Here is a 16,901-nt window from a genome sequence, read left to right as displayed (position 1 = left end):
AAATAATTTTAGATTTAAACAAGATATGTACATTCGTACATAAGGTTGTTGACGCACGCAACGCGTGCATATACGACTAGTAATAATTTATCAAAAGTGTCCAACTTCTTTACCTCAAACTTCTATTTTCATTTATATACTTGTATATCAGCTTGTCAAGTGTATTTAAAAAAATCAAAATAGATAAAATTTTATTTTTAAAAAATCATATAAAATTGTGGCTTACGGTAAGATTTCGGTTTACAAAAATTAGAAGTGTTTGTTTGCTATTTAGAAGTTTTTTTTTTTTTTTTTATTGGGGCATATTTGGTCTCTCCCTTTATAAAATTATAAGGTAGGTTGGTTCACCATCTCTGTCTTTCTTACTTTTACTACAACTCGTTTATATTTTTTTGTTTACTTTACTCTGTTCCTCTTTCTACTTTTTATACGTCTATGTTGCTCATGTGCAAAAGTAAATATGGCATAAACAAAAACAGAGTTAATAGGTTGCAATGGGTATGGAATAGAGATGTTCACGGGCGGGACGACCCGCTAAACCCACCCAGACCGGCTCGTTAAAGTTACGGACTTGGACAACAAAATTTGAAAATAAAATTAATGGGCAGGCCAAGCCCAGCCCGCTAATACTCATGGGTGGATATGGACAACCTCAAACATATTGCAGGCTAGCCCTTCCGACCCGTTTATCATAATATTTATTTTCTATGAAATTTTATTTTATAATCTTACTAATTTAGTGTTGATTTATCTTTTGGAATATACAGTTTATTTGCACTAATATAGCTTTTGTAACACATAACTATCTTTATTCTTACCTTTACAACTTAATTTGTCGTCCTCTAACTTTTTTTTTACGAGATTTTTTAACTTTCTCTTTATTTTACATTGTGGTTATCAACCTTTTTTCTATTTTAACTAAAACTATGTTTTAATCTATTTTAAAGGAAATTAGCTAGACTTATTTGAAAAAAATAAAGGTACTAATAGACCCTAAGGCCCGCGGGCTAGCCCGTCCGTTCATTAATTAGGACAGATCATGGACAAGTAGAAAAGCCGCATACAAGAGCTTGGACTAGGCATATTAGGCCTGTTGGACAAAAATTTAAGGTTAGGCCTGACCCATATCCCACCGAAGCCCACAAATGATCACCTCTAGTATGGAACCTCCCAAAATGGTTTATGTTGAAATTGAGATCTTTTGGGATTCATTTCGAAGGGTAATTTATAATATCAAATTTTAACAATTTTTATTAACACTTAATTGAATATATTAATGATTAAATCTGTGTTGGATACTATATATAAATAAACAAGATCAAAAAGTACTAAGGGACTTACAATTTTTTTTTTCACGTGTCACTTTTAGAACAAACTTCACGACAATATTTCTCAAATCATACTCCCTTCATTATCTTTTGTTCTTCTTATTTAAAATCTTATTCAAAGACAAAGAAATAAGTCAAAGAGAAACAAATCAAAGAAAACGAAGGGGTATTTCACTAAACAACTATTTTTCAAAGAACTTCAATATTCTTGCAATTATTATACCTCGCTTTCCCAATTTATTCAAATATATTTCCACAAAAAGTATTCCCTTTGTTTTCAAAAGTTCTTCCTACTGGTAGGCGTGTCGCGCACCTAACAAAAATAAATAACCTAACTAATCCTCCTAACTATGTAGTAGGGTAAGTCAGAGTCGATCCCACAGAGAGAAAGTTGTTCTATGATTAGCCTTCAAATAATGGTAAGACTAAAGGAGATTAATAACAAGAATAATGGTGAATTAAACTATACTAATCAATATAAAAATAAAAGACTCTACAGTTAAGTATCCCACTAGCACGAAGTAATACAAAATAATTTCTACCCCAAACTAATCAATTAAATGTTCACAAGGAAAAGTACACCCTATAAAGTACCATAACCTCTCCCGAGTATCTATGGCTTCTCTAATATTACTCCCGTGGAATCATGCAAATTAAAGACATTAAACACGACACTTTAACTTCCTAACAATCCATTCTACCTACTCCCGTGGAGAACTTCATGTCCTTAATTGAAATACTCAAATCCGTCAAAATCCAACTCCCGTTGTGATCAAGACAATGGAATCATAACAATACTAGTTATCCCTAATCTAGTATTGGGATATGCACAATCAATTAAGCAAGAACAATTAATAATTAATATGAGAATTTAAAGAAACAATCATGAATTAAATCATACTAGGGTTCAACTTAACCATAGATAAAAGAAACTACTCTATCATGAAATAAATAATGAAATCTAAAACTATAAAAGAAAACATAATTAAAGAAATCAATGAAAGAAACTAATAAACTCATAATTAATGAAAAGAATAAAACTAGGGTTTACACTAAAAACTAGAGAGAAAGAGAGAGAGAAAACTAAAACCTAGAGAAATAACGTGAGAGGGAGGAGGAGAAAGAAAGAATGAAAATCTATCTAAATAAATATTCAATAACCTAATATGACTTGGAAAGTAATTTACAAGATAAGGAAAGTCTTAAATAAATCATTACTAGGCGGATTAGTGATCCGCGCGTACACGTGGCAGATTCCAGCAAAACAGTGCAATCTTCCGAAAGGCATAACTCCTTGACTAGAAGTCTCCTCGGGGCGTGCCACCTATCGTTGGAAAGATCTTCAAGTCTAGTTTCCAAATCTGGTGGAATTACTCTATTTTAAGAATCACATCAAAAGTTATGATCAGAAGAGTAAACGTGACTCTTTTTTCACATTTCTTCTAATGATTTTCCGCTTTGTTTTCGCTCAAATTCGTACTATAAAATATGTATGACGATCCTTATGCATTGTAGCTTCCTTCCAAGTGCTCCTAATCCTCAAGTTTAGCTAATCATAATCCAAATACGTTCTCAATGCCTGAAATTCATCAAAAACAAGAAAACATACCAAATAGAAGTACAAAAGCATAACTTAAGAATATAATGCAATAATGAACCTAAATATGAAACTAAATGCTCTAAAATGCAACCTAAATGCATCTAAAAACTATATATAAAAATGACTTATCACCTACTTTGATCATTTTTCTCTCATAAAAAGATTACAAATATGAAAAACAAACAAAACGGAGGGAGTACATAATATATAATCATATCCATAGTGTATCCAACGATGAAACATATCATGGTTTTAATTGGTCCTATATCCAAGGGGAGAGCAGTATAAGAAGCCAACCCAAAACTATTTTTTAAAGTGTTACAGTCCTATTTTAAAGCCCAATCAATTATTCTTTTATGATAATGTAGATATTTAATATAAAAGTCATTCCTTTGTACATTCTAACCTTTTCTTAATTTCTTTCTATTTATTATTCACATACGTACATGTTGTTGTGATGGTCCTTATTTAATGCTTTCATCACCCACATGATATTTTTGCTAATTAAGACATAAAGAACTATTATAATATAATCAGATAATTTAAACAACCTGTTAGCTATAGGTTTCCTGTAATTTGATTGCTAAATAACTTGTCACTAAAAAACTAGTTTGTTTATGTGTTTCCTAAACCAACCTAAACTAAATTAATTTTAGGGTGCATGAAAATATTTTATGATTTTTCTATTTTATAAAAATTGACATGAACCGATATTAAGTAGAGGCCAACAACGGGTGAACGTGGTTCATGACAGTGTTCATACTCCCACCCCCAAACTCAATCTATGGTTCATTGACCATCTATGAGGTTGATCTGGATGGAGAAATCTGCAGTGCATAAGTCCCAAATTTGTTCTTACAATTTTTCAATATCCAATTAGGTTTATTAGTCTTCTTTTAAAGACTTGTTTGTGACTTCAAAAATGTTTTCAATAAAACCTTTACAATAAGATAGTCAGATACACGCTCATCCCGCGAAGACGGAAAAAAAAACACACCTACACATAGTCATAGATACAACTTTCTAATATAAAAAACAGAAAAAAAAATTGCGACATGATGATCTTTATTATATAAGGGAAGGGAGGAGTAATGGTGTCCTATTTTGGAATGCCTATTTTGCCCCCTCTTCCCTTTCTAAATTACAAAAGGAATGTCAAAATCAAAATTGACACTCAAAGAAAACTAACGAAAATTAATTTAAAACATTCATTCACAAATCACTTAAAAGAAGAAACTTTACAAATCACTCATACAATTGAGAAAATCACGTTATAAAAATCGCGCAAATCACTCAAATAATCAGGAAACTTTATTAAAACTTAAAATTAATATATAAACTAAAACTAATAACCTAGAACGTCAATACATTTACAAAAATTGGCTTACAAATCACTATTCTCAAGAACCATTCACAATTACATACTCACAAAAGTTACCTATAAACACAAGTCTGAGAAAAACATAAGATTTTAACAACGATATCACACATTCATCCATCGGCAATTTGCGAACTTCCAAAAAGGTACATAATTCTTTTAGCCTTCAAAATTATTGCATATTAGTGAAATAAACAATAGCAACTTAGTCGACTGTTATGTAGTTAAAAAATGGAGATGTTTTTTTTTTTGAAAGAAAGAAAAGGGATTTCATTAATATTTCGCCAAACGGCACTTACAAGTCATTTCTGAAAAACATAAAATTCTAATAGAAATACATATCACCCTAGAAATGTAAACATCGCAGATTTGACTTAATTTTGCCTTAATAAAAATCTTCATCTGAAGCAATGCAATCTGTGAGTTCGCTCTGGTTCGGCATACGATCTGCAGATGCGGAAATTTTGGAATGAACGTACTCCAATAGTCTTCCATAATTTTACAGAAGTTGTGAAACCCTAATTCTTCAGGTTGAATCTCGAACTTCAACAATGAGAATAATTTCTCATACCTAAAAACAAAAGAACCATACTCACAACTCCCAGAGGGGAGAAGGAGATTTCCAAAACAGAAACTAAAAAACCCATAAAAGGGTTTGAGAAAATCTCATAAAGAGATACTAATTTATTGAACAAAACAAGAAAATGAACTAAAAACTGGAAATAAAAGGGAAAAAGGGGCTTACCATGGATGAAAACATCCATGGCAGCCCCCTAATTGATGAAGAAGGGGTAAGGGAGGCTAGGGTTTTAGAGAGAGAAAAGGAGAGGGGAGGCTAGGTTTTTATCTGACTTTTAAAATGGAGATGATAGTAATGAATTCAAAAGGGCTTTTATACAATCAGACTTAAATTTTATTCATTTTCATATAAAATAAATTTATTTTTTTCTTAAAAATTGCCAATATTAAAATTTTTGCCCAAAATTTTTGCAAAAAATCCATGTTCAGAAATAAATTCTGAAAAAAAAACAATATCTAACTTTTTGCGAACAACTTTTGCAAAAATCCATTTTCAGAAAAAAAAACTACATTAATTTGCGAAAAGTACCGATTTTTGTTTTTCTAAAAAAAATTTACAATATCAAATTGTGTATGAAAAATTTAAAATTTCATTTCAAATATAATTGAAGCTCAAAGTGTTAAAATTTAGAAAAGGACAAGATTTAAAATGATGAAAATTTTAAATATCAATGTGTGAAAACAGAATTTAGAAGTTAGACAAGGAAAAAAACTGAAATTAGTTTATACTTTCCGGTTACAATTTTGGGATCATGGAACAAATTTTACCCTTGCTAATGCCCCAAAAAGGTAGAATTTGTTTTTTTAAAAAATGAGGCACGCATCGCGTGCGTAAAATCAAAGCTTACGATATAATTTGAGACTAACTCTAGTATAACTTAGTTTCATTAATTAGTTGCACACATGAGGATAAAACTCACAATATAATTTGAGACTAACTCCAGTTTTGCAAAGTAGTTATAAAAATATTAAAGCATAATCAAAACACGATTACTCTTTAATCAAACGCGATTAGAATGCAAGCAATTACACTTTCAACTACGTATACTCTTGCTTCCTTCTTTTTATAAAGAGTTTGTCTTGTAAGAGACCGCCTATATTTAAATTATAATTAGGCAATGACAAGCCCTATATTAAAAAGAGAATAAGCTCAATAGTAAATAGGTTAATTTCTTTCGTGACTAGTTTGATACATTTAGTGACTAGGTTTACTTTTATATTAAAATTAGACCGTCCCTTTTAATAATTTTGTTTTATGAAACCCTTATTATATTGTCCGATCCATTAATTTAGTTTCTAAAGCATCCAAACAAATATTTAGTTTGATGTAAAATGACATGAAGTTGATAAATAATGATAAGGCATATAATGATATCAATTATCTTATAAATAATATATATCATTTTGTGTTAGCTATATAAGGTTGACAAATGGTAATATAATATGAGAACAATAATGATATAATTTCGCTGAAGAATGATATTAAAGTGAGTAATAATGATATCATTTATCTTGTAAAGCATAACAGTTTGTGTAATAATAATAAGATATATAAATAGTTGAAAATAATAATGAAATGGAGGAAAATAATATAAGTATACTGCAAAATGACATAAAAGTGATTAATAATGATATTCTTTTTTTTTTTAATAAATGATATGTGTTTGTGAAATAATTATCAAGTATATATAGAGTTAAAATGTGATAATGAAATAGGAGAAGACTCCCCATTAAGAACTCATAAATTATCTCTATTTTATATGGGAAGAGGGGTAGGACACCAAAATATTAAAAATTCCATTTTACCCTCATTACATCTCTATTCTAACTACTTACTTTAATTAAAAAATAAAAAATTTAAAAATAAAAAAAGGAAACTACCTAATTAATTTTAAAAATAAAAAAAGACATTACAAAAAGATAACCATCAACAATTCAAAGACTTTATAAACATCATACTTTTCTACGTTCGATCTCCCGAAGTCAAAAAACAACTTATAAACATACTTTTCAACTATATCTATAGTTCCGTCTATATTTTGCTATAAATAAATGATCAGCTTCAAAGCATAACGTACTCTCAACCCCATTGTAGCTTATTCTTGCTTTGTCGCTCGCATCATTTAGTACCCAAAAAACAGAAAAGAGCAAGCAAGGTAGTTATACAAAGATAGAATGAGCCCAACACAATCCACAACAACAAACAACCAATATGACCGAAAAAGTGAACTACAATCCTTTGATGAATCAAAACTAGGTGTTAAGGGACTCATTGATTCAGGCTTGTCTAAGGTCCCTCGCATGTTCGTGAATGACCTAGACCACAATTGCCCTGATCATGAACCCAACAACGCCAAGCCAAACACTGAATTCACCATACCAACCATCGATCTCGAAGGGATCGAAAGCGATCCCGAAAAGCTTAATAATGTGGTGAAAGAAATCGGGGATGCTTGTGTGAATTGGGGTTTCTTTCAAGTGGTTAACCATGGCATCCCTCAAGATATCGTAGATGATGTTATTGATGGGGTGCGTAGGTTCCATGAGGACGATGTTGAGGTTAAAAAACAACATTACACTCGTGATGTGCATGGTAAAAAGTTTTTCTACTTTTCTAATTACTACTTGTACACTGGCCCCGTAGCCAATTGGAGGGATACAATTACCGCTTTCATGGCTCCGGATCCTCCTCAACCTGAGGAGCTACCACTTGTTTGCAGGTATATTACATACTTGATCCGGAAAAAACTATCTACTCATCGGGTAGACTACTGACTACCCATTATTAATAAAAAAATTTGTTAAGAGTTGTGGAAATGAAATCCAACTCAGCATATTTTTACACTCTATTAGTATTGAATTGTCTACCCATTAGATAGGTGTAGCAATATCCGACTTGATCAGGCCTTCTTAGCAATTACAATATTAACTTTTCTTAAAGGATAATGAGATATCAATATATATTTCCAACTCTGACCTTTTTGTTTAGCTTAAGGGCCTGTTCTCCCCAACTTATTTTTAGTTCAGTTCAGTTCAGCTCCAATCAATTCAGTTCAGTTCAGTTCAGTTCAGCTCCAATCAGTTCAGTTCAGCTCCATTCTTTTATAACCATTTTGTTAAATAATAATTATAATGATAAGTAATAATAATGAATAATAATAATAGTAGTATTTTGGATATTTTTAAATGATAGTTATAAATATATAATAATAATAATTAATGATAATAATATTCATATTATTATTGTTTAAGTATTGTTTATATAATTATTACATTCAATTTAATTTAATTCAATTCAATTCAATTCAGTTCAGTTCAATTCAGCTCCAATCAATTCAGTTCAGTTCAGCTCCAATCAGTTCAGTTCAGTTCAGCTATTTTATGCCGAAGAGAATAGACCTTAAGTTGTCGATTAACTCGACATAATTTCACTGCAAAGCAATAAGTTATAATTATTTAAATACTTAATTTTAATTTTTTATCTTTCTCACCTGAAATCTTGACAGTATTCATACTTAGATAGAATCTTCTTAATTTTTTTAAATTTATATGAAAAATATAGTCATGTGTGATCTTGTTTGATTCGTCTCAATTGATATTTTATTAGTATTCAATAGTTATGATTTATACTAATATATAATAAAAGATATTTAAGTTTAAAGATGTGTATTGTGAGACGCACACAAGACAGTGAGAAGGATAGAAAACAGAGAGAGAAATACCAAAAAAGGGATGTCACGTCAATGGGGAAACAATATTTCTCAAAAACAATATATTAAATTCAATATTCTTAGCATGCATGCTATACAGGTCATGATACATAAATTAGCTAGGATAGTATATAGGACTGCTAGTTTAGGGGAAACTTTTCTCATACATCTATGTGTACCATGTTCATGGTTAGGGCTGTGTAATTAACAGGATTGGTTCGATTCTCGGTCCACAAAAACATGATTCTGGGTTTTCAGTCCCGTACGATCCAAACCCGAAAAATTCTGGTCCGGACTGGTTGGGCCGGAATTTCTATTATTTTGTAAAAAAAAATGTTTATAGGTTAATTTTTTTTTAAAAAAGGTAAAAAGTTAAAAACCTATTATTTATTACTTTACAATTATTATTATTAAAATTGAATACATTAAAAATTTAATGTATTCAATTTTAATGTTATTGAATATGTATTCAATTTTAATGTTATTGAATATTAAATTTTAATAAAATTTTAATATATATAGGTCAATTTTAATGTATTGTTATCCAGTCTAGACCGCTGGTCTGGTCCCGGTCCAAAAAAATACCAGATTCCGATCCACCAGTCTGGTCGATTTCGGCCTTGTCCTAGACCGATGCACACCCCTATTCATGGTACACTCAAGACTATTTGGTCATTACTCATTTGAAATCTCCAATTAATCATAATTACATAATAGGTAGAGTTTCAAATGAGCAAAATTTTTTCTTAAATGTACCATGCACATGGTACATCCGGATGTATAATCAACACACTCTAGTTTAGAGAAAAGAAATATATGAAGTTGGTTTTATTTTTGTTTTACTATTGAGAGGAGATATAATATATATATATATATATATATATATATATATATATATATAATATATATATATATATAATATATATATATATATATATATATATATATATATATATATATATATATATATATATAGTTGGTATTGTATAACTCAATACTATATGCTACTATGTCGTTGTGTTGTAGGGATATAATGTTCGAGTACTCTAAGCGAGTGACGAAGCTATGCCACACTTTGTTTGAACTAATCTCAGGGGCTCTAGGTCTTAGCCCCAACCATTTGAACGACATGGACTGCGCCGAGCACTTGATGCTGCTTGGCCACTATTACCCACCATGCCCTGAGCCAGACGTAGCCATTGGGTTCGGTAAACACGCTGATAATGATGTGCTAACCGTCCTCATCCAAGACCAAGTTGGTGGCCTTCAAGTTTGGCATCAAGATCAATTGGTTGATGTTCCTCATATCCCTGGTGCTCTTGTCATCAATACTGGAGATCTTCTTCAGGTAAGTTGCAACTCCACGATGGAGACAGGTTCATGATTTTAATTTGGTGCCAATTAATAAGATGATTTAGAAGTATAAACTGGTGGTTGTCCCAGACGATACCCCATATTATGGGCATGTTTGGCAAAACTAGCGGTTCTAGTAGCTGTTAGCGGTTGTAGTAGCTGTAGCTGTTGAGGGTAGCTGCTAGCTGCCTACTAGTAGCTGTCAGCGGTCAGCGATTAAATTAGTTGTTTAATTAGAAGTGTTTGGCAATTGGAATTGTAAAAGATAAAAAAACATTGGTTAATAATTCTACCTTATGCTATTATATAGGGTTTATTTCGTAGACCGCTACCTCTAAACCTCAAACGTTACTTGTAGTAACGTTCCACAACCGCTACTTATAATCTACTCCGACTGCTACCCGCCACTACAACCACTACCTTACCAAACACTCATGATTTTCTTAAGTAGCATTTCAATCTTATCCAACCGCTAACCGCTACCTCAAACGCTAGTGCCAAACAGGGCCTATGTACCAATGTGAATTTGAAGTCTTTATCAAACACTTGAGAGAAGTCGAAAAAAGAGTTATAGACATTGGTATCATGCTCAGAAAATTAATTTCAATATAACCCTCAACTTCAAAATAGTACATATGTATAAATATATATAAGTACTCACAAAGGTTTGATTAATACAATCTTGTTTTTGAATTTTAGTGTGTTAATCCCCATATAATCCATTTTTACACTTTCTGTAACTAATAGTACTACAACTGCTTATTGGTTAATAAACTAGAAATATTATTTTGATTCGTGATTTATTAATTTCATCTTCGCAGTTGATTACAAACGACAAAATCAAGAGTGTGTATCATAGAGTGAAATCAACTAACGTGGGTTCCAGAACTTCAGTGGCAGCATTTTTTAAGCCACAACCAACTAATACAAGAGATTACGGTCCAATAAAGGAGTTGTTATCCGAAGAAAATCCACCAATATATCGGGAAATCACCATAAATGAATATCTTGGCCATTACTTTAGCAAAGGTCAAGATGGAAGCCCTGCCCTTGAATATTTCAAGATGTGATAATGAGTGTTCACTTTGGATCGGATTCAATTGAACTTAGCACTTCACTTGCTTCATATACTTTTATATGTCAATGTACTACCTCTGTTTTTCAAATTATATTCGTACGTAAAAGAATAAAAAATTTCCCATACCTTGTTATGTTTTGGAAATGTCACTATATAAGAACTGATTATTGGAACTATAAATTTCCTCTGAAGGATGAGAATGAGAGTGTTCTTTTAATTATATTAGAATTATTTCTAACAATCAGAACTCGAAAAAATTATTTCGTTTTAAAAAATCATCAAAGCACATATATTTTCGTTTTTTTACAACACTCATTTTGCTAGACTTTTCACAATATAATACAAATTTAGGATCTATTCTGTTCAACTTATTTAACTTATTTTAGAAAAAATAAGATTAGATAATATAAGATACGATAAGATCAGATAAGTAGAACGGATGTAAATAAACCTACTTAATTAAAATATTTTTGATAATATCTTGTAATATTATACTTGTTAAACTTGAAAAATGGCTCATTAGTATATATCATATGATTTTATAAATTTAACTATAATATCATTGCCTCATACACGTAGAAATGAAATATAGATCACGACTCACAAGTATAGGCACATTATCATTTTTTTTACCCTTTAATATAACTTGTAAAAATAATGTTATATATTTTGCCACTATATCAAAAAGGTGGATGTAAAAATAATGTTATATATTTTGCCACTATAGTATGGCCAACCTCGATTGTTGGATACCATTATTGCATCCACCAACTCAGTCGTACCTCAGGCGGTGTTGGAGGTGGAGGAGGCAATCCGGGAACGGGAGATCACTGACATCAATTACAGGTATAATGGTATATATAGTGTTAGATGTTGCGTCAGCCGTCAATTATAACCCTACTAGAATTTTGATATTCTCGTTTTTTATTTTATCTAAGAGTTTTGATATATGCAGCACTTGGAGTTGCAAATAAGCATTATCTTAAGAGTTTTTTGCGGGGATATAAGACATTTTGTGGGGATATACCTCACTAAATTTTTTTAATGGAGATATATCAACCTAAATTTAAGTTTTGTTAAAAGGTACCAAAAACACTATTTGCGGCGAAAAAGTCAAATTTTCCGTACTTTGTCAATATTTCACAGTCATGTAGATATAATTACTACTTATGTCTTTGTCAATATTTCATTTCCATTTTTAAGTTCATATATTAAGCTTTAAGGGCTGCATCTAAAAACTCAAAAAACTGGAAAACTTACTATATTTCGCTCAAATTAGTATTTTGGCCCAGATGATACTCCGGATCAGTCGTTATAATTATCAAATATGTTATTATTCAGAAATTTCATGATTCAGTGCAAAATTGAAAAATGGACGTTTTATGGCATGATAATATATTAAAAAATTAAAATCTTCTACGGAATTGGGGATATAAATCACAATTTCGGTTAAAGTAGGGTAAGAAAATGATATTACCTTAATAAAAGTGTTAAAGATCAAAAAACTTATCTATATCTTTATCGTTACATATAATTGTAAGATTTTATCATGTTTTACTTTGAAACATTGAACATTGAAATTGTACTAGTTTGATGGTTAAATTCTCACATTTTCATTTCAAAAGTCATTGATTTGATTCTTATTAGCTATACATTGTTAATATTTTTAATGAGATCATATTGCTGTGGATCTGCCACCATAGGCAAGACGAAGCTAGAATTTATGATTTTGCGCCATGGAGGATCGTTACACAAGACACATATAACTTCGACCCAACCCCCGCTAGAAAGTGGCTGGTTTTCACTTCATCTCATTCGTGGAAGGTGGCATTGTCGATGCAACTCAGGGTACGCATTATCCCCGTGTTGTTACAAGGTAAAATCAACTTCAATGTGTCCTACAGCAGTAACGTCGAATGTTCGGAGATGACAGAAACTACTGAAGGAGTGATATCCGATCCGGTTTAGAGGTCATTGTAAATCCCATGAGTAAAGCCGTGGTTACTTTGACAGCATCAAAGGGCACAATCGACGTCCCTTACTTGTACACGCAGCGCGACGTTCTTCCTGATGGCACACGAGTTTCTACAAGAATGCACCAGGGGCACTTCACTGGTGTAAGCTCCGAGATGTTATTCGTAGTGTTTTGTATATCGATTTAAAGGTTGTTTTGTTTAGTTATTTATGTATATATGAAAAATATAAAAATGTAGTCTTTCTAATTTCTCTCCAAGTTTCTCTTTTTTCTCCTCTAAAAATTCTACACGAGAACATTACACAAACTATTAGGCAAGAAAACTTGTCCGGGTTGTCGACGTCGGAGTTAGAAGAGGCGAAAATTAAGGCATTAGAGGCAGAAGAAGCGAGAGTAGCACTCATGTCCTCAAAGCTCTAACTTACAACTTTGTTGATTTAAGCAATGCTTCTAAATAAAGGAGGTTATGGGGGATTACTTAAACCTTTCATGTATGTGTGTTTTAAAGAGGGTGCATTTTCTTTTAGTCTTGTACTTGTAATTCGTTGCTCTTCGTTGAACTCTGTTCATTCATGTATTTTTTTTTTTATATCTATGTTTATCTCTCTACTTGTCTATCTATGATTACTTCTTCAATTTGTCCTTCCAAGATGAATAGTGATTTGATTACAAATTTTCTCTAAACCTATATAGTAAGCAACTACAACCTTGGAAAACCAATCTTCTTCGCTGTTTTTCCAGTTGAAATAATTTATTAAAATGGAAAAAAAACAAAACAAAACAAAACAAATGATGTTTATCAAAATATAGGGTAAAGAGTAAGATTCTCAAGGAACCGTCTTATAGGCATTAACGTGAGAGTGTGAGACGTGATGATCTACAGGCGTTTGAATATGGTCTAATCGTGCAATTCAATAAAATATACTACCTCTGTTTTTATTTAGTTGCAATGTTTTGACTTTCACGCTTGCCAATGTACAATTTCAAATCGTTTTATCTCTAATTGTATGTAAGTAAAAATTATAATAGTTTGATATTATGAAAGCTTACATCGAAACGAATCAAACAAGACCCCACATGACTATATTTTGTTTAACATATAAATCAATAAATGTGGTCAAATAAGAGAACATGAATAGTGCAATTTGTCAAACGTTGCAACTAAAAAAGAACGGAGGTAGTATATAAAAATGTTGTCTAATTGCAAAAAAAAATCTGCAACTATTTTTACAGAATAAATTTTAATGAAATTATGTTAATTAATAAATTAAACTCATATATCAACCCAAAACTATAATATCAACCAAACCACCATAATCAGAACCCAAAACAAGAACTTTTCATCTAAACCTTATAACTAACAATCCAAAACAATAACGATTAACTCGAAAATCGTAACAAGCAAACCATAACTATTTAATATCCATCCAAGACCATATTTTATCTCGAAAACTATAGGTAATAACATGAAAACTATAACTAATAACGTCTAAACAATTACTAATAACTACTTTCTTCGTTCTCTTTCGTTCTTCCTATTTAGAATCTTGACACTATTCACAATTAAAGATAATCTTCTAAATTATTTCAACATATGATTAAAAACATATAGTCATGTTGGATCTTGTTTGATTTGTCTCAATGATTACTTTATTAATATTTAATCATTATAATTTTTACTAATACATAATGAAAGATATTTAAAATCAAAAATGTGCATTGGCAAACGTAAAAGTTAAAATAGGACGAACAAAAAGAAACGGAGAGAGTAAAAACCATAACTATTAACCATATCTCTCTTTTATATATATACTAGAGAGAATTACAAGGAAACAGAAGTATTAAGAACACCTAGATTAGTAATTACGTGCAAGGCACATGTTGTATCGTATTTCTTCCATTACATAATGATTGCATCATTTGTGGAAAATGTCATTAACGTTCTGTTTGGTAGGGTGTAAAATATTTTCCTAAAAAATTGTTTTCATCTATTTTCAATTTTACATTATTTGGTTTGCAAAGGAGTGTAAACCCATTTTTTCCTAGGAGTAAAATTGCTCTCCCAATGATGGAAAATCATTTTTCCTTCAAAATGAAGGAAAAACTGTTTTTCTTCATTTTTCTTAACACTATTGCACACTCCTCTCGCTACCTCCTTGCTTTCCCTTTTATTTTCCTTTCGTTTTTATCATTTTTCTCACATTAAATCAAACAACGGAAAATTAATTTATTTTTTTTCCATAAAAATCATTTATACTGAAAATATTTTACACACAACCAAACGAAGCCTAAATACCTTTCAAAAAAGAAAATTTTAATGATTGTACTTTCGTTGAACAGCTCAATTTCTACTTTTATTAGTCAAATTAATGAATTATTTATCAAGTTAATAGTCAAAATTAGCCAACTCTCACTATCACAGTCAACTATATATATTGTAAATCATCTTAGAATCAATGTAATTATGCCGAAGAAAATTGAGTTTCTATTTCGAACAAAAATTCAAGCACGCATCGCGTGCAAAAAATTCTAATGTAGTCCTATTGAGAGGTGAGTTATTTATATGTCAAGTCAACATACTTCTGTATGACAATATTTTCTAGGAGCGGACAAAGAACATTGGAAAACACTATGATGAAGATTTTATTAAAGCCATGTCTTGGAGGAACTCAAGCTGTGAATTAATAACATTCTTTGAGATGCAAACAAGCATGTATATTTGTTTAAAAATAATTATGATAATGAATTTTGAGAACAAAGGTTAAAAAAAATCATAGTTATATGTCATCCACTTTGTTCCATTGTGAAATAGTCTATTCTTGACTACTTTTACGTGTAGTGGATGATTTAGTACGAACTACTCCATTGATTATGTGTTAGAAAGAAAGGTTGAAGCTAGGATTCCTAAATTAATTTGAATGGAAATCTTGAAAGATGTCTTTGTATTTCAACAACTTACACCCTCCATCACAATCAAAATGACATTTAATTTCAAAGGCAAATAAATACATAATTTTACATTATATAGGTTAGTAGTTGGAAAATTCAATGCTATTAGTTGTGTATTACTTGTTTGAATATTGATGGTTTTAAGGACCTACTCCCTACGTCCTACTACCTCTGTTTTTATTTAGTTGCAACAATTTCTACTTTTAGGTGTTTTTTATTAGTTGCAACATTTTCCTTTTTAGGAAAGCGTTTGGGATAATTTGACTATATTACCCTTACTTCACTTACTCTCCCCATTTAATTACAGTACTAGTAGTAGGGGCAAATGGGTCAATTATACTATCTTTTCTCATTTCTAAAAGTTTGTGCAAAAAGGTGAATGTTGCAACTAAATAAAAATAGAGGTAGTATAATATAGTGCTTGTTTATCTCTTTTCAGGTCACATTTTAAATTCTTTGACGAAATATTTTTCATTTGTGTATATAAAAAAATATATACATATGAGATTTTGTTGAATTTGCCAATGTATAATTATACCCACATGTAAGTAAGACATAAGTTTTGGTGGGGACTAGGAAAACTTGTCTTGATTAGAAAAGTCAGACAGAAAAAACTTCACTTTCAAGTTTACTTTTGCTTATTGCTGCCTCACTTTGAGAGATTACCAAAAATTTGGAATTAAGTAGGTTAAGACAATCAAATCAGGATAAGATTGCCAATTTCCGGAAACATATATTTTGACTTATCTTTTTAAAATCATCATAGGACATATCGACTAATTTTTTTTTTCATTATAGGACATATATCATCTAACTTTTAAATACAAAAAACTAAAAAACTGAAAATCACAGTGATATATATCGAACAAGCCCTTAGTGAGGAGTTTTGATTTTTCTTATATAGAAAAATCTCATTGAAATGTCCAATTTGTAATTCTTTTTGTAGTTGGA

The 16,901-nt window shown here is 30.7% G+C and overlaps 1 protein-coding gene across 1 annotated transcript; it reads left to right on the top strand.

Annotated features, from left to right (window-relative positions):
• Positions 1-6,449: 6,449 nt before the first annotated feature.
• LOC104887974 (1-aminocyclopropane-1-carboxylate oxidase homolog 1) lies at positions 6,450-11,198 on the top strand. The gene is made up of 3 exons (XM_010672765.3): positions 6,450-7,605; positions 9,622-9,943; positions 10,770-11,198. Exons 1-3 carry the CDS (start codon positions 7,061-7,063, stop codon positions 11,016-11,018), a joined length of 1,116 nt encoding a protein of 371 aa, XP_010671067.2. The 5' UTR covers positions 6,450-7,060; the 3' UTR covers positions 11,019-11,198.
• The last annotated feature ends 5,703 nt before the right edge of the window (positions 11,199-16,901 follow it).

This window comes from Beta vulgaris, chromosome 3, assembly GCF_026745355.1.
Source record: "Beta vulgaris subsp. vulgaris cultivar EL10 chromosome 3, EL10.2, whole genome shotgun sequence".
In the NCBI taxonomy this organism is placed as follows: Eukaryota; Viridiplantae; Streptophyta; class Magnoliopsida; order Caryophyllales; family Amaranthaceae; genus Beta; species Beta vulgaris.
Note: the sequence above shows the minus strand (reverse complement) of the source record. Positions and strands in the feature narration are given on the sequence as shown.

Excerpts from the sequence above, each read along its gene's own strand:
- LOC104887974 (XM_010672765.3), top strand. The coding sequence starts at position 7,061 with ATGAGCCCAACACAATCCACAACAACAAACAACCAATATGACCGAAAA. Across the intron at positions 7,606-9,621 it reads GAGCTACCACTTGTTTGCAG|GGATATAATGTTCGAGTACT; the intron begins GTATATTACATA and ends GTTGTGTTGTAG. Across the intron at positions 9,944-10,769 it reads ATACTGGAGATCTTCTTCAG|TTGATTACAAACGACAAAAT; the intron begins GTAAGTTGCAAC and ends TCATCTTCGCAG.